This window comes from Vicugna pacos, chromosome 4, assembly GCF_048564905.1.
Source record: "Vicugna pacos chromosome 4, VicPac4, whole genome shotgun sequence".
In the NCBI taxonomy this organism is placed as follows: Eukaryota; Metazoa; Chordata; class Mammalia; order Artiodactyla; family Camelidae; genus Vicugna; species Vicugna pacos.
This window is the reverse complement of record NC_132990.1, coordinates 67,590,846-67,614,382: the sequence shown is the minus strand read 5'-3', so window position 1 is coordinate 67,614,382 and position 23,537 is coordinate 67,590,846. Positions and strand designations below refer to the sequence as shown.

At 36.9% G+C, this 23,537-nt stretch overlaps 1 protein-coding gene across 3 annotated transcripts in view; it reads right to left on the bottom strand.

Annotated features, from left to right (window-relative positions):
* CNTRL (centriolin) overlaps positions 1-23,071 on the bottom strand; it is a 76,327-nt gene extending 53,256 nt beyond the window's left edge. For 2 of the 3 annotated variants that reach the window (XM_072960030.1, XM_072960031.1), the window contains exons 1-8: positions 22,947-23,071; positions 14,174-14,421; positions 12,434-12,564; positions 8,937-9,067; positions 7,425-7,566; positions 5,349-5,535; positions 2,402-2,595; positions 569-625 (exon numbers count right to left, since the gene is read on the bottom strand). In XM_072960030.1, the coding sequence (XP_072816131.1) occupies positions 569-625; positions 2,402-2,595; positions 5,349-5,535; positions 7,425-7,566; positions 8,937-9,067; positions 12,434-12,564; positions 14,174-14,390 (1,059 nt within the window). In that variant the 5' untranslated portion in view covers positions 14,391-14,421; positions 22,947-23,071. The remainder of the gene's footprint in view (positions 1-568; positions 626-2,401; positions 2,596-5,348; positions 5,536-7,424; positions 7,567-8,936; positions 9,068-12,433; positions 12,565-14,173; positions 14,422-22,946) is intronic. The other variant, XM_072960032.1, reaches the window with a different exon arrangement.
* Positions 23,072-23,537: the final 466 nt, after the last annotated feature.

Sequence of the window (23,537 nt, the reverse complement as noted above, 5' to 3'; positions counted from 1 at the left end):
TTGAACTGAGCAGGGCCACTTATACAAGAACATTTTTCAATAGTAAATACTGTAGTACTACATAGTCTGAGGTTGGTTGAATCTGTGGATGCCAAGAACAGGGGATACTGAGGGCCACTGTAAGTTACATGTGGACTAACCTCAGTGTTGTTCAAGGGTCAACTTTAGTAATAAATACTCTGTACATCTTAAAGTACCTTTGTGTCTTTTACAGCAGTAGGCTTAGCATATAGTAAGCATTCAATAAATGTCTGTTGAAGAAATGCATAAATGAGAGCAAATCAAGAGTCAATGGCCCTGGAAAGTAGGCTCATTCCAGTATTAGCTATGGATAATCAAGAGCTGACTGTAGTTATATTTACCAATAGGAAAAATGATACAAATTCTTTCCCCACATTTAAATTCACTCTCCTATATATGCATTCATTAAAAAAATTATACATACACAAACACATTTCTCAAAAAGGCAAGCCAGTTTCAAAACTTAAAATGTATATAAACATATTAATACAAATTATCATGCAAATCATGAAAAACATAATGTAAAATTCAGCCCTGAACAAACTACCTTTAAGGAAGAATAAAGAATCGGCAGAAAAGGGTCTGCAAGAAACCAAGATAAGGGCTAAAAGGAGAAAGAAGCAAACAGAGACCATCACCTGGAGAAGTCTAGAGAGTGAGGCTGTAACAACATAAGCCGCTCTTTACTGACAAGTTACCTTAGGTAGATATGGTTATGAACACTTGCATTATTCTTATATGGACATATTTTATCATCATTCTAACTATGCATTTCAGATTTACCATCTTCCATGACTTAGCCTGATTCATTTCAAATTATTTTCACATTCATAACCTCATTCAGTTCTCACAACTCTGTGAGGCTGGCAGGACAGGTAAATCATCCTCATTAAAAAAATGAGGAAACGAGAACAGGAGTTAAATAACTTGCAAAAAGACAATGGGTAATATTAATATTAAAGTTACAATTAATATTTGTTGCTGGCAGTTAAATGGCCACAGAAATTTTTCCTTCAATGTTTCTAAATTTCATTTATAAGTTAACTGGCCTGCTATGTGAGAAATTACTTTATGCAATCGGAAAACATTATATAACTATGGATGATATTATCACCAAACACTCTACATAAGATAATGGAAAATGCTTTTCAAATGTAGGCTCTTAGGATAAGACCTAGAATTATTATTTTTTTAAAATGTAGACTAGTCCTTTGGAATAATAAAAGAACAGGCAAAACAATATGAATTTAAGGAAGAAATACAAAATATCTAACAAGTACCTATGCAGTATTCAGCTCTCCAACAACCAAAGAAATGTGAAATTGAAGCAATGAGATTCCATTTTTTTCTATACTATTTACAAGTTCAAAATAATTATCATGTGAGGAAGAAGTGTAATGCAGTTATTAGATTTCTGAGGGGTGCATTAATATTTATCCAAATTAAAAAATTTTAAACTTACAGTGATTTGTGCTAAGGAATTACTACTATAAATGCATAAGGTAAATATGTAAAAATTTTCTCTGTAGTATTGTTTCCAATAACAAAAAAGTGGAAACAACCTAAATATTCATCAGTCAGAGTAGATTAAATAAATCATGGAAGATCCATACAATGCTACACAATGTAGAGTTTGAAAAGAATTTTAAAAATTTATGTGTGTGCACACATGTACATGTATACGTATTTTTTTTTAACTTGGAGCTCTACCTTATTTTGATAGGAACATGACTATTCTACCATATGGATACCCACTGAGGGACATTTTAGTTATTCTCAATATTTTGCTAATATAAACGATCTTGTAGTGACTGTCCTTATATATATGAGTATATGTGTATTTATATACATATATGCATGTTTGTACATATATAATCTCTTCACACATTCTTGCTACCATTTCTACAGAATATATTATTGGAAATATATATTATATATAGCATAATAATAAATATTATAAATATTATATATAATATTTCCAATATATAGGACATAGGATGTGTCCATTTAAATTTGGATAATTTTGCCAAATTGCTTTCTAAAAGCTTTTGCCGATGTACAGTCTCACTAACAATACTGTTGAAAAAAAATACAAACATTTAGGGACAGTCTGACCAACTCCCCATGGTGTAGGGCTTTACCCTTCTCCCTTGTTCTGGAAACCACACTTCACAGAACCCAGCCCAAGACAGCAGTCGTCTTTTGGGCAGCCGTATCATACAGAGCACAGTAACCGCAGCCTGTAAAACCCTTTGCACATATTTCTGTTACACCACATCTTCCCCATTCTATGGTCGGGAAGTTGTGTTTTCAGACCTAAGAACCAGGAATTCTCTATTTCAAGAGAATATAGTCAAAGCAATGTAAAATACAGACTTACCAGTTCATTTTTCGTGTTTAGGTTACTCTCTAGCTCCTCACAGCTCTGTTTCTGTAACATAGCCTCCTCTTTTAATGATTTGTTCAGTTTATCTTGATTTTTAATTTCCTCAAGGAACCTTGTTTGTTTGCTCTTAAGCTCTTCAGTTTCCATCATCTGCTTTTCCAGGTCTCTTTCCAGTCTTTCTACCTCTTCTGCCAGTACAAAGTTAATAGTTTGTTGATCATTATATTTTCTATTTGAAGAAAGGTAAGACTGTTTCTCAAATAATGGCAAAAGAAGTCTTAGAATAGTATAAATATAATTCTACTTTTTAAATTATTCACTATGGGTTTTGGAAAAAAAGACTACTTTGAGCTAGAAAATGATTTACATTAAGAGGTAAGAAGGCAATATCATTTGGATAACAATTTTAAAAGATAACAGTTTAATTCCAAGTATTTAATTAAATTAATGTATTGATAAATAAGGTTTTTCTCACATCTCCCAGAAAAAACATGCAATATTTTATTTGATATTAGTAATTACACTTCAAAGGATGCTGCAAGCATGTTTGCAAAATAAAATACCATGTTATCTTAAAAATCCTTCAAAGGCTTCCTGTTGAGCTTAGGATAGGATCCAAATAGCTTACGTAAGGAACTGATAAAACTTTTCATGTTTTGATCCCAACTCCCTCACCAGTCTGATTTCCAAGCATATCCCACAGTAGCCGTTCTGAAACGATTCCACTTCTTCAGATGTGTGATGCCTGTTCTCACCTGTAGGCTTTTATTCACACCTTTTGCCTGGAACCATCTTCCTCTATCTCCTACCAGCCTATTTTGCATCCTCCAGGTCTTAGTTTTAAAAAGCACTCTGAGAAGCCTGCCCTGACTCTACCTTCCCCAGGTTAGATGTTTCTCAGGGATGCTCTGATGCCACCCTGTACCTCGCCGTGGCCTTTGTCACAGAGGGAGTTGGAAAATGTGATCAAATAGCTTGGCTGTCTGCCTTCCCCACCAAAGCTTTGCACAAGCGGAAACTGTATCTATTCGTCTTCTGGGTCCCAAGAGCTCAGCACCATTAAAGACTCCTAATTAGCATTCAAAGTTGTAAAAGAATCATAAGTATTTCCCCCAACACTGTATTTGTATAATGACTTCCCTTTGCATTATTTATATTTTTTAATGATTCCAAAACATCAACTTCAGGTTAACAAATGCTGAGTTAGGGCAACCCCAAACTAATAAAAATGTACCATATTTATCAAGTATTGGATCAAACCATATGAAACTGCTGTTTTTCTAAGTCATAGTTTTTCTAAGTCTAACATCAATTTCAAATGGTTGAACATATAGGCTCATACCCTAACACTCTAAAATGGCTAGTCCATATCTTCCTCTTTCCTCAAACCTCCCATACTCCTTCTATTTTCTTTCTCAGCTGATGACCTCATATTTCATTGAGAAAACAGACCCCACCAGTGGGAAGGAACTTCCTCATTTTCCTACCATGAAAGTAACAAAACTGCCCACACCTACACAGATGTACTCTCCCTTCTGATGGAGAAAGTGTCCCATCCCTCTTATCAAGAGACAATCTTTCCTCTTTTTCTCTGATCTCATTTCTTCGTCTTCTCAAGGACCAAAAGAACTGAGCTACAATTTGTCTCCCCACTGCACTCTTGAATATTCTGTTTCTTTGATTACTAGCTTTGAGGTTTATTGCCTTCACTTCTGCCCATTTCCTGGTTTCGAAGCTACTGGTGAAATTTTTATTTTTAACTTTAAAAAAAAAACTCATTTATTAGGTACAAAGGGAAAGAAATTGCAGGAGGAAATTTCAAATCTTCACCCAAATGTCCCCTTCCCATTCAGTCTTCAGTCTATAATCAAGCATTTGTCCCAAACACTCCGTAACTGCTCCTGTCAATATCACCATCATGTGTTGCCAGTCCAGAGCACTTCTCTGAGCTCATCCTTCTTCTTCTTCATGTCTCTGTGACATTCAACACAGCTGACCATTTCCCCTTTTGAAATCTTCTCTGGGCTTTTGCAACCCACTATTTCCTGGTTTTCTCCTACCTTGCTGGCCTCTCTTTCTCAGTTTCCTAACTGGCTACATTTTTTGCTTTTCCCAACCCCTGCCTGAGTGAGCTAGCTTATTCCAGTGGAATTAAGTATCATTTCCATGCTAATGACTTCCAAATTTATATCTCTAGGAAAGACTTCTTTGAACTCCAGACTCATATTTCCAATTCTCTTCTCACAGACATTCAAACTCAGCATTCTGAGTTCTCCTATTTCTATAAACGATATTACCATCTAACCACTTACTCAAGCCACAGCCTGGGAATTAGCCAATGCATTAGATGGTGCTGCTGATTCTACCTCCAAAGCTGATCTGCTATTCCACATCTACCACCTAAATACAGGCCACCAACATTTCTTCTAGCCTAGATTACTGCAATAGCCCCCTAACATGTCCCTTTAACTACATTTCACCCTGCCCCAAATCATTCTCCATCCTGCATCAAAAATAATCCACATCATATATAAGCTGGATCATGTCCCATCCCTGCTTAAAAGTGGTCCATGGCTTCCACTGCACCTGGAATAAAATCCAAAGCGCAAACCCCTGTGCCACCTTGCCCCTCCCCATCTCTCCAAACTTGTACTTGAGCTATCCTCCAGTCAGACCCATCTGTCTTCTCCACTAAAACACAAGCTGCACAAAGGCCATTACTTTATGTCTTACTCACCACTATATCTTTAGGGCCAGATGCAGTGCCTGGCTCACAGTACCTGCTCAATGAACATTGTTGAATTCATTGATTTATGGTGTCATTTTCTATGCAAATTTTAGTAACATTATAAAGTTCATAATAAATATATTTTTCTGGATAACTTCTGAAATAAACTCCTCTCCCTCCCAAATTTAGTTTCTAAAAAAAATGTCATCTTACCTAAACTGAATCTCTCAAAAGCTTCCTGTCTGTCCTGAGTGGTTACTGGCTGGCCTTCCAAACTTTCCAGTGAACGGAGGTGAAAAATGGTAAACTGAAGGTAGTGAGGAAGGGTCACAACTGGATTTTCAGCCAGGATCAGAGAAGTCAAATCTTGAAGTGGTTTCAATTTGCTTACATCTTGGAGCTGAAATGATACATAACATTATCATTGGTATAACTGAATGAAAAAATCATGCCTAAGGGAAGTAATAAATCAAGGAAATTGCTATAAACATGGCATGGAACCTATTCATGAAATTCATTACCCAAAAGTAGTGGTTTGAAGGGAGGAACAGAGTCCTCGAGTGTCTATAATGTATCAGGGCAATAGTAGGCATTTTCCATATGCCATTTCATTTGTGACTCCCTCACAAAAACCTATGATTTAAGTATCATCTCAATTTTACAGATGGTGAAACTGAGGTTCAAAGAATTTAGGTGGCTTGCTCAAAGCTCAAAGGTTATATGTGAATGAAATAGGATTTGAATTCAAGACTGTAACTCTGAACCTATTCTTTTCATTATACTGTTTGAACAAATCAAAAATAAAAAAGGATATAAAAAAAGATTTTGGTAACTCTTCAGACAACAGTTATAATTGATGGTTCAAAGAAATAAGGATACGTGGAGATACTCATGGTTCTGAAGTGAGATTTTTAATTTATTCAAAGAGGGATTTTAAAAGGTTGAAACACCACTACTAATAGCTAGTCTAAGTAAATCACTCCCAAGTGGATGTGCATCACTCTTACTGATGTCAATGTCAAATATGAACTGGGATGAGTAAGGCATATGAAGTTAGAAATAATAATATTTATTGAATGATTTTTCTCTTAACCTTTGCTGATGCTGTGTACTATCTAAGGACCAACTACTTCAGAAATATTTGTGGCAAATTTTAGATTCCTGGCTACCTCATCCCATCACCCCACAAGCTCCAAGAACTCCAAGCTGACACTGCGCAACATGGTGTGGGACTTGCGCTCTGAGGCTCTTGGGCTGTCACGGTGAAATGGTAGTCACCTTTCCAAATCTTTATAAAGATGAACTAAGAAAGTATAGACACTGTTAACTACACAGCATTAAAAAAATGTTATTTATTATTACTGGCTTCCACTGGTAAAAGTTTAAGGAATATAACCTTAGAGTTATTTAGTGTTTTTAAAGCTTTTAAAGTATTTTCACATCTATCATTTCATCTGAGCCCCACAACACTTCTGTAAAGAAGGAAGGGTAGAGACTGTTTTCTCCAACTTAAAACAGTGAGTCTTAGAAAGATGAAAGATTCTCCAAAGGTCACAGAAAGCAAGTCTAGACCCATACTAGAAGTCTTATCTTTTGTTTTCTATTCTAAAATTTTAAGTTCTTTAATCATAGTAGGATTATTTTAGTTTTAATACAGATTTAATAAATTGATGTTTTTACTTTGCAATGCTTGTTGAGCATTTAACTGTATAAAAATCACAAGAAAATTATAAAATATACTCCAGAGAAAAATGTACATCATTATCAGATAATGTGAACCATGATAACAAAGTTGCTCTACTATGAAAAGCTAGTGATTAACCTCCTATAACACCTAACACCATAATCAAGATTAATTCCTAAGTCTGAAGAAAAGAACTCTGCTCTAGGCATTCAGTGACCAAGATTTTGGCACAAGTTGACTGACTTTGGGTAAGAGACTTAATCTCTCTGAAACTTTACTTGAAGATGGGAATAAGACAACGGTACCTAACTCATAGAAATAATCCCTGCACTGCCTCCTTAACAAGAGTGTTCTGAGGCTCAAGTGAAATGAAAGATGGGAAAATGCTAAGAGGCTGACTCTCAGTTACCATGGAACCATGCGAAGCCAGGACTGCCTATATCTAATCACCTTAGAGAATACTAGGGTATGTCTGAACTTGATGTTCAGTCAAAGGATCAAAGATGTTAGAAGAAACCTCATTTTTTAAAAACTTCAATTTTAATCTTTTTATCCAACAAGTCCAAAAATTAAAAAAAATACTCTTGCTACTTTGAACAACTTACCGATGATATCTTGTTGCCTTTCAGATTGAGGACTCGCAAAGATTTTAACTTCTTCCCTAACCATATCGGAATATGTTCAATTTCATTTCCTGCAAGGTTTAGCTTTTGCAGATTATGCATATTTTCTATGCCTTCAATTTTGCTGGAAACCAAAGGGTAAAATCAAACTTAGTAACTTAGTAGGTATAATGATAGTGTCTCTCCACTGTATTTTTAAAATAAACAGCCTTGGCTTTATGTAGAGTTACTTTTCATAATTATAATTTATAAACGAGAAGCAAAAAATAGTGGTTAAAAACAAATGTAACAGAACCGCTCTAGTAAACTCTTCATTACTGTCTTTGTTTAGGGATCCTATCTATCTTACTATCAGACTTTAGGATTCTATAAAACAGAAAAGAAGAGTCTGTCCTTGGCATTCCCACTATAACCTCTGTGAAGAGTACCAGTGGACAGCCAGGGGAGAACTGGAAAATTCAACAGCACAGACTACAGCCCCGCACATGAGATGTCCTTAACTATCACCTTAAGTCATCGCCAAAAGATGAGCTATGCCAGTAAGATATGGCTGCCATTTTGAGCTGGTGGACCCCCAGAATGATACTGTATTTACAAACATAAGTATTTTATTCAGAATATTTAAATTAACAAAACATTTATCAACTGTACTGATGAACTGTCATTGATAAAATATTTTCCCAAATTGATTCCAATTTAATTCCTTGATCAATTCTCTATACTGGGTAAATATTTCCAAGCTTCTTTATTTTCAGCTTCATTTTGTTGAAATTATTTTCATCAGGATCAATTTTTTAATATAAACTTTACATTAAGGATTTGATTCATTAATCAGATTTTTTCCACATTTCATTTTTGCCATATTAGAGCTTCTGCTACTGCTAGTTGTTTTGGTTTTTACCATTATATATACCAAGTCTAACGTGGAGGAAAAGTATATAAACATGAAAATTTTCGAGATTTGATAAGTGCATCATTTCACCTTTAACAAGTTTTCTGTGTGCATTTTTAGCCACTGTCAGTTTTACTATGTTTATTTCTCAGAGTAACATATATTATGAAGTGGAAACAAGGCTGAAGTGTATTTCTTATAGCAATGAGCAAAGAATATCAAGATTAACATATAAGATCAAAACATGATGAAATATTTTTAGGATCAAAATGACAGGGTTAAAACATTCTGCTTCATGTAAACTTTCTTAAGGGCAGTTAATTATAGACTGTATCTGGGAAAATTTCCTGTCAAAAATGGAATTAAGATAAAATTTGGTACTCAAAAATGTATCTCCTTCTTCAATAATGCTGGATATTATTCAGTACTTCAGTAATGCCAAAATATGACAGTTATCCTATGTGAAGGACTGGACTACAAATGAACAATGATCCAAGTACCTGCTCTTTCAAAGGATTCTTTCAGTAATGTGGGCAACATTAATCTACCTCTGTAACAAAGATGATGACCCTGCAGTGCTACCCAAAGAAGAATTTACTTACCAGATTTTGTTATATGATAAGTTGAGTTCACGTAATTTCGACAGCTTGTCCACCTTCTCAATCTTCCCTATTAGATTATGGCTGAGATTCAGTATTTCAAGTTTAACACATTTTTCCAAGTTTTCGATATACTAATTGGAAACAAATGAACAAATACTTTATACAACAGATGCTTCGACATAAGCACAACATGTAAGCATGTGCATCAGGGGCTGTTCCGATGTCACCAGGGAGTAAGCCCTTACTGCCTCCCAGACAAGCCCTTGGTGCAGCTCTCCTTGGCCAGGGGTGGCCACTCTCCTCATACCGCCAAACTCTCCTTGCCCCTTGGTGGATGACACTTTCTAATCACTGAAAAACTGAAGCTTAGCCACCAAGAATTCCCCCATCAATCCCTTCATCCACCTCGACTTTTCTATGCCTCTCCCTTTCTCCCCTACTTCCTTCAAAGCTCAGCTAGGTACTTACGCTCTTGCATAACCTCACCCACCTCCTCTCCCCATGCTCTTGCATCTTCAGTCTCTTTCTCCCTTCTGGATCATCCCCTCAAGTTTAAAAACAGTCACTATTCAACAGACATTACGCACTTACTACAAACCAGATGTGGCACCAAGCAATGGAGACATACCAGTGATCGAGACAATCTCCCTGCTGCAGGGACCTATATTCAACATGCTCAATCTCCTCTGTGTAATACAAACCATCTCACACTGAACTTGTTTCCTATCAGGCTTTCATTTTCTCTCTCTTGTCACCACATTCTCACACAAGTTGTGTACATTTGCTCACTCTGCCGCCTTCCATTCACTCTTATCCTATTGGTAAGGCAATATACCTTCCACCCTGACTATGGATTCAAAAAGTTCCCTCCAAGACCCCCATTCATTCATCCTTACCACAATATTTATCAAACATGGATTATGTGCCAGGAGCTGCTCCAGGCACTGGATACATGGAAATACAGTGGTGAATAAGGAAAACAAGGGTCTTGCTTTCAGTCGCAGAGAAAGCCAATTAACAGAGAAATAAAAATTTTAGGCAGTGAAGTATACCAGCAAGAAAATAAAGATAATGTGGTGCGACAGAACGCAAGGCACCAAAACAGCAGATTCTGTTTGCTGTGTTCACTGCAATAGTGCTGATGTGTGGCACAGATGGATTCTAAATAAATATTTGTTGACTGAAAAACATGAGGAGTAACTGAGGAAAAGGTGGTTAACTGCAATTAGGTGGTAAGAGAAGGCCTCACAGAAAGAGAAAGTATATTGAATTGAGACCCTAATATTGAGAATCCAACTGTGTAAACGTCTGGGTAGAGGGAAAAAAAATGCAAAGCCTCTAAAACAATAAACCTGATAGGTTTGAGAAATAGAAGGAAGGGCTTTTAAATTGCCAAACCAAATAACATCTTCCAAGTTTTCATCCTATTTGATGATTCTGTGACATTTTATATCATCCTTTCCTGCCTGAAGTTCTCCCTCCTCTGGCCGCCGTTCATCACACTCTTGGATCTTCTCTTATTCCAACAGCCCCATCAGATCTTTTCATTGGGTCTGTCTCTCCCATGTGCTCACTCTCTTTTTTTGATGCCCCCTCACTATTTCTCCTCTTAATACTAGGCATTCTCCACACTAAGCTCTAAGTTCCCAGAGATCAGAAAGTAAGCTTATTCACTTCTGTATCTATTCCTACAGCCTCACATAATGCCTGGCATAAAATAATCACACATATTTATTAACTTGTTATTTCATTTTCATAACCTTTAAACTCCAGTATGTCTTTTTTCCTTTTTAATTACACAAGACATAAATATAGTCCAATAAAAATTTCAAAACAAAGCATAAAAAGTTCTCTTCATCAGGTCCCCAGGCACATAAAAAAATCTCACTGCTCAAAGGTAACCACTGTTAAGAGGCTAGTGTAAGTACACCCAGACCTTTCTATTCATTTACATCTATATATATACAGATAGGAAAACAAAACTTTAAAAAAATATTTTGAGAGTTTACTATACAAAATATTTTACAATTTGCTTTTTTCATTAAATATACTGGAACATTTCCCCACATTAATACATAGAGCTTTTTTTTTTTTAAGAAACTTGGTAGTACTTAATGATATATTGCACCATAATTTTTTAAAGCACTCCTCTATTGACAGACATTTGTTTAGTTCCATATTTCTATTTTAAATAAGGCTTTAAAACATGACTATAAAGACATTTTTGGGTATGCATGCAAATATTAGTAGAATAGCCATCAAAGTGTAAAGCTGCTGCATTGGTGAATGTAAACTCAGTAAGTATAAAGTCAATTGCTGGATCAAATAAGCACATTTGAAATTTTGATAAATATTACCAAGCTGTTTTCCTAAAATGCTCTACCAATCTATACATTCTCTAAGACCATATGAGAACACCCATTGCTTACACCTTTCTGAACACTGAAATCATCTTTTAAATTCTTGTCCATTAGACACACAGATGGAAAATGGTATCAAACTATTGTTCTATTTCACATCTTTTTTGATATTAATGAAGTGGAACAGATTTTCATGTTAATATTAGCCATTTATAATACTTTTGAAAAAGGACAGTTCATATCCTTTGCACATATTCCATTTAGTTGTCTCTTTCTATTGAACTGCAGGAACTCTTTATATTATGTGGATATTCTTACATGTGTTGGAAACACTACCTGTCAGCTTGTTTTTCTTTAACTTTTTAAAAGATATCGTTCATTAAATACAACTTTTTAATCTTTATGTAAGCCAAATCTGTCAACATTTTGCTTTGTGGTATTAGGGTTGGTGTTTGCTTAGAAGGCCTTTCCAACTCTAATATTTAAAAATATATTCTCCTATATTCTTTCCTGATACATTTATAGTGCTTTTGTCGGTTGATTTTTGTTTTTTGTTTTCATTAAGATCTTCAATCTTCTGGAATTAATTTTTGTGACTAATATAGTAGGTATCTAAGTTTATATTTTTTCCAATTAAAACATTAACTTGGCTATTACAATGTGCTCCTGTTACATAGTTTATGAATAAAGTGGTAAACACTCTAGAACAGGGATCAACAGACTTTTTCTGTAAAAGACCAGATGTAAGTATTTTTGGCTTTGTGAGCCACATAGTCTCTGTGACAACCACTTACCTCTGTTATTATAGTGCAAAAACCAGCACAGACAATATGTAAACAAATATAATTGTGCTCTAATAAAACTTTATCAACAAAAATAGACAGTAGGCTCAATTTGGCCTGCAGGCTGTGGTTTGCTGACCCCTTCTCAAAAGAGAATCAAAATACAGAATAATAGGAGCTTATGAATTTGAAGATGCCATACTTCTGATGTAGAACTTTCACTGGAAACAATCTGCTACAAATTAGGTGATATTAGGATGAAATAGTACTGTAAATCTAACATAATTCTTTAAAAAATTCTAAAGCACATAAAAAGTAAAAACAATGCCTATATTCAGAAATGTTGTTAACGTACCCTAAATTTCTTGCCACCATCTTTAGAAAGTGAAAGGTTCAGAGATTTTACCAAGGCCAAATTGTCTTGTTTAGTAAGTTTTTTAACCAGGGCCTCTGTAATATATCGAACTCCTACATGTGAATCAGCTTCTGAAATTACACAAACAAATCATTATCAGTAGAGGAAGACGTAACTATTTTGAAAAACAAATTGTTTTGATGTTACATAATAAAAAAAAGTTAAGCCATGCAAATGTAAAAACAGCTGGATAGTTCTAATTGCAATGTTTTAATAATAATATTTTACTTTATGTAGCATTTCATAATAATGACAACAGTTATACTCTATAAATATTGTGTACCAAGCTTTGTGCTAAGTGCTTTACATTTTAAAAATTTAATTTGTATAACAAATCTTTGGGGTAGAAATTATTATTCCCTTTTATTAAAAAATTACAATAATTTGCTCAAGATCTTGTAGCTTGCAATCAATGTGCAAATCTAGGACTTGAACCCAGGCAGATGATTCTAAAACTTAACACTTCTAATCATATGCAGCACTGAAGTTTTTAGCAATATTTTAATGTTAGTTACTTTTTAAAATAAACTGGCAGTATTTAGTTGTTTGTTTTATAAAATTCCAATCCAAAGTTCAAAAACATTGGAATTCCTACAAATTATCTTTTCTTATTTTTTTTATGGTGAGAAACTCAAATTTGTTGCTTTTTTAAATACAGAGGATCACAACATATTTTATAGAGATAAAGTACTAACTTAATGGATCACATATCCTGTCCCAAGACCTTCCTGAATATTGCCATCAAAGCTTATTAAAGCCAAGTTCCATTTTACAAAAGCAGCCATAAAAAGAAAAATACTTCCTGGTTCTTTCTTTATGAATCAAAAAAAAAAAATTAATCCTGGGTTCAGATACAGGCTGCAGGCCAAAGTTTCCCTATGATTACTTATAATAAGTTAATATTACATTTATTTTGGTTCAAAAAAATAATTTTTAAAAATTTGGGCCATTCTGGGAAAGAAAATGACTAATATTCTAAAAATATTGATCAAATTAGAAATAATAATGTACCAGCTGACAGCAAGGATATAGTCTAAACTCAATGCTGATACTGTTTATTAATAAACACTGATTAATACTCATGTCAACAGATTTTAATGACTGTGATTTCATGACTTAGCAAAGAAATCACAAAAAGTTTTCTTTCACAATTAACCACATGAAATAGATCCATTTAAAAAAGAATTTATTTTTGAAAACAGATTCACAGACTAACAGAATGCTTTTAAGAAAAAAAATTAAAACCTTGGTAAAACATATATATGTCCCTTATGTGAAAATCGGTCTATCCACACATAAGGAGTTTTCCAATAAGCAGACTGGAATAACCCAAGGGTGGATAACATTTTTATACTGAATTAAGGTGCTCCATTCTGAATTGAACAGATATGCCCTCCCGCTAACCAAGGATGATGGTAATTTGGCACATGAGCTTTAAGGCACTCCCCCACCACAAGAAATGAAGCTTCCTCTTTTTGGAAACTCCCTCCTGACCCTTTTAGACATCTTCACCCTCACCCAGAAGCCACCATCCTCCACTGTCCTTACACAATTTCTGTCAATAAAAACAAAAGGTCAAGTCCATAGTAGCATATGCACTACATGTGGACCAAAAAAGTTCAATATTTTCCATCTCTACTAAAGAATATGTGGTGAAATTCTTAGATTAAAAGGCAATACCTTTATGGCCTTGGTAGTCCAACAGCATGGTGTTTTCACCTATAATCTTGACTTGCTCACACCACTGTTTTCCAGAATGAAAAGGCACAGTCTCGGATCCACTTAAAGGTGAAAGTGACCTAGATCTCATATTGGACATAAGAGATGATGGACTAGAAGAGTGAGATGATGGTGGCATCTTTGCTTTGGAAATTTTTTGCTGCGGTCCTTTCTTCATTGCAAGAATAAAGCCAGGTATCCATCAAAACCTGTAAGAGTTTTCAGTATATTTAACAAGGTTAATTTTTAGAGCTATCAAAACTCTTAAATTAATCTATTTCTAGAATTTTCAAGACTACAAAGTTACAAACTCAGAGGCTACATACAGATGCTAGAACCCACAGTACCACAAGCAGATGGGAGTAGACACTATTTTAAACACTGCTGATTACCCTGCCAGAGGGAAAAGAGACCTCCAAAGGGTCTTATACTGACACATACTCCAGCCATAAGTCTTACCTGTCATTTTGGTTCTCAATTTATTGGACTGAGCTAGTCACAATGCCTCTTCTACCCACAAGGGGTCCTTGTGGGTAGAAGCTGGAAATATGTGGCACTCAGCAGTACTTCATACTGATAAGCACCCTCTCCTTCCTAAAACAGTTTCTGCCTTTGGTTTCTGGGACACCACACTCTCCTGGTGTCCTGTTGTCTCCCTGGCTACTTCCTTGGCCTCCTTTGCTGGCTAAGGCTCTCCTACTCAATCTTTAAATGTCAAAGTTCCTCAAGTCTCTTCTGGTCTCTCTCTAATCTTATGTTAGACAATCTAATGCACATCCATAGTTCCCAGTGCCACTGTATACTGATATTTATATCTTCAATCAAACCTTTCTCTGAATTCTGGACACCTATTCCCAGCTGCCTACTTGGTATCTCATTGGCATCTGGAATCAACATGCCCAAGCTGAATTTATCATTTTCATTCCTCCCTCATTTTCCTCCCATCTTGTTCTTCCTTCAGTGTTCCCTAACTAGTGAGCAATGCTCATGGGAATAAGCTGGAAACCTGGGAGTCATTCTGGATGCTTCCTTCTCCCTTCTTCCACTACCTAACCACTCACCAAGTTTTGTCAATTCTACCTCATAAATACCTCTCAAATTAGTCTACTTCCCATCTCTACTCTCATCCTCTCTAATCCGTGCCCTCAAGCTGCTATAATAGCTTCTCACTGATCTGTCTACAAGATCTCTTGCCTTCCTCCTCCATCACTACATTGCAGTCAGATAGCCAGAGTGATCTATTTAAAAACTTAATCACTCTGTAATAAATGAAACATTTACCATGGCCTATGAGGTCCCCTGTGATATGGCTCTGTCTCTCTAGCTTCACATCTGTCACTGCTTCCCTCAACTCTGTGGGCTCCAGCTACATGGACCCCTACACATAATTTCTCCTGCCACAAATGCTTGTCCTCAGTCTTTTTCTTTTCTTTTTTAACCTTTTACCTTTAAATTTTTACCACCTTAACCATTTTTAAGCACACAGTTCAGTGGCATTAAATAAAGTCATAATGTTGTACAAGCATCACCATCATCTATCTTCTCATCTTGTAAAACTGAAATTCTATACCTGTTAAACAATTCCTCCCAATTTCTCCTGCCCCAGCTCTTGGCAACCACCACTCTATTTTCCATTTTTATGATTTTGACTACTCTACATATTTCATATAAGTGGAATCATACAATATTTGTTTTTCCATGACTGGCCTATTTCACTTAGCATGTCCCCAAGGTTCATCTGTGTTACAGCAAATGTCAGAATTTACTTCCTTCTTAAGACTGAATAATATTCCATTGTATGCATATACCACATTTTGTTTCATCCATCAATGAACACTTGGGTTGCTTCCATGTTTTAGCTATTGTGAATAATATTGCTTGGCCATGGGTGTACAAATATCTCTTTAAGACTCTGCCTTCAATTCTTTAGGGTATAGACTCAGAAGGGGAATTGCTGGATGATACGGCAATTCAATTTTCAATTGTTTTGAGGAACTGCCACATTGTTTTCTATAGCAGATGTACATTTTATATTCCCACCAACAGTGTATGAGGGTTCCAATTTCACCAAATTCTTGCCAACATTTGTTATTTTTTGTTTTTAACTGTAGCCATCCCAATGGGTATGAGGTGGTATCTCACTGTACTTTTGATTTGCATTTCCCTAGTGTTTAGTGATGTTGAGCATCTTTTCACGTGCTTATTGACCATTTGTACATCTTCTTTGAAGAAATGTCTACCCAAGTCTTTAGCCCAAAATAGGGTTGTTTGATTTTTGTTGTTGTTCAGTTTTAGGAGTTCTCTTTATATACCATCTGGATATTAATCCCTTATCAGATATATAATTTGCAAAAATTTTCTCCTATTCTGTGAATTGACTTTTTATTCTGTGATATTGTCTTTTGACGCTCATTTAAATTTTCTTAAGAAGTTGAATTTATCTATTTTTTCTTTTGTTCCCTGTGCTTTTGGTGTCATATCCAAGAAATCACTGCCAAATCCAATGTCATGAAACTTTTGCTCTGTGGTTTCTTCTAAGAGATTCATAATATGAGGTCTTACATTTAGGTCTTTGATGCATTTTGAGTTAATCTTTGTATATGGTATTAAAGGTCAAACTTCATTCTTTTGCATATGGATATCCAGTTTTCCCAGCACCATTTTTTAAAAAGACTGCCCTTTCCTCACTGAATGGTCTTGTCACTCTTGTCAAAAATCATTTAACCACATACAGGAGGGTTTTTATTTCTGGGCTTTCTATTCTATCCTGCTCTGTGTCTGTCTTTATGTCAGAGCCATGCTGTTTTGTTTACTGTAGCTTTGTAGTAAGTTTTGAAATCAGGAAGTGAGTCCTTTAGCTTTGTTCCTTTTTAAGATTGTTCTGGCTATTTGGTGTCCCCAGTCTTATCATATTCATCCTTAGTCTTTCTTCAGAGATCAGCTAAATTGTTGCTTTCTCAGGAAAGCCTCCTCCATGGGGCAGACTAAGTAAAGTACTCAGTTATATATTCTTAATCAACCTATTTTTCTCTCAGATAGTCATAGTTTGCTATATTTATTTATTATTTGCTTAACATCTGTCTCTCCCCTGGACTGTAAGCTCAATGAGAGCTTGTTTTGTTTACTGTCTCCCTAGTCTAGCAAAGTGCCTGACACCTAGCAAGAACTCAACAAATTACCTGTTGAATATTGAATGAATAAATGAAGTTACTTTCTACTCATCCCTCTCCCTCACCCATCAAGACATTGATTCTAGTTCTGAAATATTTCTAAATTCATTTCTATCTTTATAGCCTCTGGCCTAGATCCAAATTTATCATCTCTTGCTTAGACTATTGTGATACTTTCTTAACCAGCTCCAATCTTCCTTTACCTCACCCTCAAATCAATCTCCACCTTTGACTCACTTAACATCATAAAAATAAACAAGTTTGATGGTTCTCACTGCCTATAAGTCTAAATAAACATTTCAGCATCGTACATAGGACCACCACAATCTGCCCAAATTTCTAGCTAACCTCTTGCTCCTCCTCATCATCCTGCACTCCACTCATCTTTTTATCATTATCTGGACACAGCATGAGTTTCTGCTCATGAATTCCTATCTCCTTAAAATGGTATCCTCTTCTTCCTCTCTACCAACTGAAATGTCACTGTATTTGCAAAGGCCTTCCAGAAATCCACTTCCTTCAGGTAGAATTAATAGTTCCTGCTCATTATCACACTGAATATACCTCTATCAGAGAACTTGTCCTACTATATATATTTTTGCTTGCTCAGCATGTAACATCCACAAGTAGAGGGATAATGCCTTATTCATCTCTGAAGTCCCAACACCTCAATAGTAAGTTATGAATGTACCTAACATTTTACAACTAGAATTCAATCTGTGTGGAAATCTTACTCTCAACAGTGTGCATATTCTCTCTGGATGGTACATGGATGCATGTGTGTTTCTGTTGCAGTATATTATACATATAGATAAGTGCACAAATCATAAGTGTGCAGCTCCATGAATTTTTATACAGTGAGTACAAGCTGTGTAACCAGTATCCAGATCAAGAAACAGAATAATACCAGAACTTCAGAAGCCCTCTTGTATCCTCTTTTAAGTCATTAATCCCCACACATGGGTAATCAATATCCTGACTTCCAACACCAAATTTTTAAACTATTTTTACTTTAAGGAAATGAAATCATAGACTATCTTTTATATCTGCTTTCTTTTGTTAAACATTATGCTTTCTATATCATTCATGTTTGTTTCATGCTATTTGAAAAACATCTGATCACTTCAAACTCCCTTGCCTACTATTGCTTGCCAACAAAATAAATTTCATTGAAGTTTAGGTCTTCCAGAAGGAACTAAAGCATTTTTTAATGAAAAGGAACTTAGCCAACTTCCTTTACTTTTTATATAAGAAAATTAAGGTCCAGACTGGTAAACAATTTGGTCAGACACAGTGCTGGCTGGAATAATGATGAGACTCATTTCTCATCTCAAATGAATTTGTAAGTCGAGTTACATAATTAATTAGTAGAATATAAGTTCTATGAAAGTAGAGATATTGTTCACTGATGTATTCCAGGCCTATAACAGAGCCTAGAAGATAGTAGATAATTAATATTCATTGAATATTTTATTCATAGAAAACATGGAACCAATAAAATGCTATTCAGTACTTCAACAAATGGATATCGTCATCAGCAATATTGGTCGTTAATATGAAGAGTCCTAATTTACAAGGTTACGTTTATGCAAAAAAGATTTTCATGATATACAATTGCTCCTACAAGTACATTTAGTCTAAAAACATTATAAATATTATAAATTTGACAAACTTTTAGACCAAAAAAATCTTGTAAGATGTATAGGTCTTGAGCAAGGCTGCATTAACAGTGATCCTATTTGTGCTCAATATTCATAACGCCTCCTGCTCTTACTACTTAAAATGTGAAGACAAAACACAAATTATTTTTTAGAAAAGTAGTTTTGAATCCAAAGATTTTGGGTAGCTCAAATATTAATGCCATACAATTGGTATTAGATAGAAATATAATGGTTTGAAGTGTGAATATCTTCACATGTAATAAATACCCCTTCACAGGTATGTGTATGGGTATTATTTATATAGGCTGGTATTATAAAGAAATTTATTTTTTAAATGGTTAGAACACATGCAATATAAAGGAGATGCAATGTAAAGGAGAGCTGCCATTAATACAGCGAATCAATCAACCAACACTTAGCAGATGACGATATAGTTATTCTAGGAATGCTGATCTTGCCAAAACGTTTCTGGAATTCCTCTTTGGGTCCTGCTTTCAGAATTAATTTAAAAGTCTCACAAGAAAACTAGGGCCATCACTTCAGCACACTTTGTTTTTATTTTCCTAGTTTGATTCTCAACCTTATCATGTGTCAAACACTGTGATAAGCTCTTACATATATCATCACATTAGAGGATTAAATACAACTCTATGAAATATGTGTTATTATCTCCGATTTTAAAGATTAAGAAGTTTAAAACTTTGTTCAGTCTCATAACTAACTGGTTAAGCTAAGACTTGAATCCTGATCTGATTCCAAAGCTCATGACTTCATTATCATGTCACATCGCTGACTGAGTTTTCTGGAGACCAGACCATGTTCAACTCACTCTCTAGGGCCTACCATGGGTACCTTACACAAAACAGACCATAAACAAATGCCACTAAATGACCTTGACTAATAGATGACATATACTATAAAAACAATTCCTGAAGGAAAAACAAAATTTAATACAACAATAGCATCATGACCTCACAATCTAGCTTCTTAAGATGACTAATTTGAAGGAAACCAAACCTGCTACATTTGTTTTTAGGTGATTATTATTCCACAGTTATACAGTACGACATGTTCCACAAATTTATGTCTTTACTTTCTCTTTCGTTTTTTTCATGTCAAATCACCCACATGGATCAGAAAAGCTTCCCCTCAATTCACATAACAATTTATGCCATAGCCACAAGGCTTTGGGTCCTAATTTCACAAGTGTGCTAAGCAATTTTTGTGTCACCATCCTGCCAAGGCAAAAAGTCTCTTAGTAATAGCATTGATTCTGTGCTAATCTGCACTGGTGTTCTTTCTAAATAATACTACACACGAGTTTGAAAGAGCTAAGAGGTATGTGCTTTAATAGTAAAATTTTATTCATTCCTAAATTAAATATAGTTTTCAAAAAGGCAAGAGATTAAAAAAACAAAAGAGGGAGGTACAGGGCCCAGTTATCACTTCTTTACGTCTATGTCTTTCTCTACCCCACAACATGGCGGAAAATAACAAAATTAGAATGACAGTGTGCTACACGCTACAGAGATATGCTTTATATATTTTTTAGTTTCTTGGTTTAAAAAATGCACATCCTGTACTTTTATGCAATGCAATTATTTGCAACCCGCACCTTAATCTTATTTCTAAATTCTTAAAATACTGAGCCATCCTGAATTCCTCTCAGAACATCCTAAAGACGAAGACTCTTTGGGCCTCACTAGACTATCATGAGGTCCTTTACCTCTCCTGATTAGAAAAACTCTTACTTATAGAGTTAAAAAAAAATTAGAATGGATTCCAGAAATCTAAATCAACTCCTTCCTTTAATGAATGTAACAGGAAAGATTAAGTGGTGGTTCCAAAGTCACAATGCATTCCCAGATCCCCTTCCAGGGTTACCATAGCTCTTGTAAAGCTGGGAAATATGATCTCATAGAAGAGCTAACTCAGTGAAATGGGCTTAGGGATTTACCATGCTGGAGAAAGGCTGGCATTATTTCAGAGACCATCACCTGGTGGTAGTAAAATCCTGAACCACAATTTTAAGGGAGAGATGGGGATGTTATTTGACCTAGGCTGTAGTTTGCAATCATATAAACAAACACCAAGCAATAGAAAAGACAAGACAGAGCTGAGAGGTAGGGCTAGAATGTGTGAACGGACAGGATAAAGAGAAAGCAAAACAAACAAAACAAGTCCAAAGCTGGAGATACATTTTGAAGGCCCAGAGGTGGGCCTTCTGCAGAGCAAGAGAAAGCCACTGGAATGATGTGATAATAACGATCATACAACCGGGCATCCTGTCTTTCTCAGACTCAAGATACCTGCCCTGATCTAACAATCCCTTCCATCATAGCTTAGTAGAGACCACAACTCCATGTCTATCTGGCCTTCCCTAACATTCCTAATTTTCCGTCTTCTTCTCTGATCTTTTCCAAATGAGACAAATCTCAATAATCCCCAAACTTTCCATTTCTCTTCCAGCCACTTCAATATGCAAATGTCCGTCCCCATTTCTTGACCTCCATATCCCTCTCCACTGCATCCCACAGCCCTTTAATCGCATCTCAGTACTTTCCCTGTAATTCTACTTCACACAATACCCTCAGACCCATTTAAATACTCTTACTCTCTAAGTTCTTTCAAATACCCTGATTCCCATTCCTCTCTAAAGGCAATTCTCCCATCCTGTGCTTGTCAATCTCTGCCTCCCAACCTCTGCCTCCCATCCTTCCCACAGATTCTGTTCCAATTCCCTCACACAGTTATTAGTCTCCTCCATTTCTCTACAGTTCTTTCCAGAACCCTGCCTCAACACTTCTAAAATCCATCTTGATTTCCCAAACTGCTCAATGAGCAAATATTCTGACATCCTAATCCATTCCAATACTCTGACTTCTGTTTATTCCCCTCTTCAAACAAAATACTCAAACCTCCACCCAACCCTCTTATCTGAGCCCAATTGCCTATCTACTTGCCTTTCCCTTCTAACAACCCAACATCTGTGTCCTTCTCCATCCTATTGACATCCTAAATTCTCCTCTCACATCTCTCTCCATTCTACTCAGGTATCCGAAAACCCAAGCTTCCTATCCCTTTCCATTATTTTACTTACTCATTCAATTTTATTTAGCAACTTTTATGTGCCAAGAACTGTGCTAGGCTCTAAGAATATGAAAATCCCATCCAAGTTATTTTAAATTCTAAATCAGTTAATACATGCAAAGGACTAAAGGACTTAGAACTGAATCTGGCACAGAACGTACACTCAAAAGTAATTAGCAACTATTTTCACAAATGAGAAAACATTTGCTCAGGAAGATTAAGGAACGTGCCCAAAGTCACAGAGCCGGTAAGTAACACAAGGTGGTAGAATAAAGACTTGAAACCAAGTTTTGATTTCAAAATGCACCTGTCCCTTAACCATTATACAACAAAGTATTTGCTTTTCCCCTCCTTTTAACATTTCTTCCCAAAATCCTAACATTTTTCTCCATGTACTGCATGCTGCCCCATCCTATGACGCCCGTCCGGATACCCAAATCATCCCGTATCCCTCTCATTCCCCACAGACATCTGGCTCACCTCAGCCCCTCCCTCCTCCTCTCGGTGGCGAGACGCCCACCCTTCTCGGCGCCGCACCCCCGCGTCCACACCTCCCCACACTCTCCTCCTCTACCCCAACCGCCCCCGCACCACCCTCACCCCTGACCTCGCTTCTCATCCAAACCTCCCTCCATCATCCTCCCCACGCCCGTTCCGGGCCCTCCCCTCCTTCCCATCCAATCCCAATCCCCAGGCACACGCCCCCGCCCCGAATCCATCCCACACTCTGTCCAGGCCTTCCTGCCTTCGCCGCCGGCCCCCACCACTCGGTCCAGATGCCAGAGAACGGCCTCGACCAGGCCTGGCGCTCACCGCGGAGGAGCCGGGCCGAGTGGGCCCGCGGGACCAAACCGGGCGGAGACGCGCCGGTCGTTCCCTTTAGGCGCCCAGCGGCGCGGCGGCCATTTTGTTGTGTTGTGCCGGTTGCCGTGGGGCGGTGCGCGCGGTATGGGCGGGGGTCTGCAGCGGCCACGCCCCTCCCCGGAGCAGGGGGCGGGGCCTGGCTTCCCGCCACGGGGGCTGCGGGCGCACAAAGGCGCGCGGGAGCCCGGGAACCCGCGAGAGGCGTGGTTTCCTGCTTCAGCCTGTAGGGCGGCTCGTCTTTGTCTGAGGCGAGGCGGCCGTCGCCTCACACCCAGGCTCCGACACGCTCTTCAGAGTCTGGACCACTGGGCGACCTGAGGGACCGACGAAGCGCTGTCGCCAAGCTTCCGCACTTCGGTGCTTGGCCTTGCACTAGTATGCCTCGAAGCAGGCTCCTCCTTGCACGGTCCATTTCTGAGGCGAATTCTCTTCTTCAGGGACCAGAGAGGCCAGACGTGGATGGACCGCGGAGCGAACGCGCTTGGGCGCCAGCTGCCACCGAAGTTAAGGGAATGAGAGCAGCCTGGGAGTCCTGGCGGA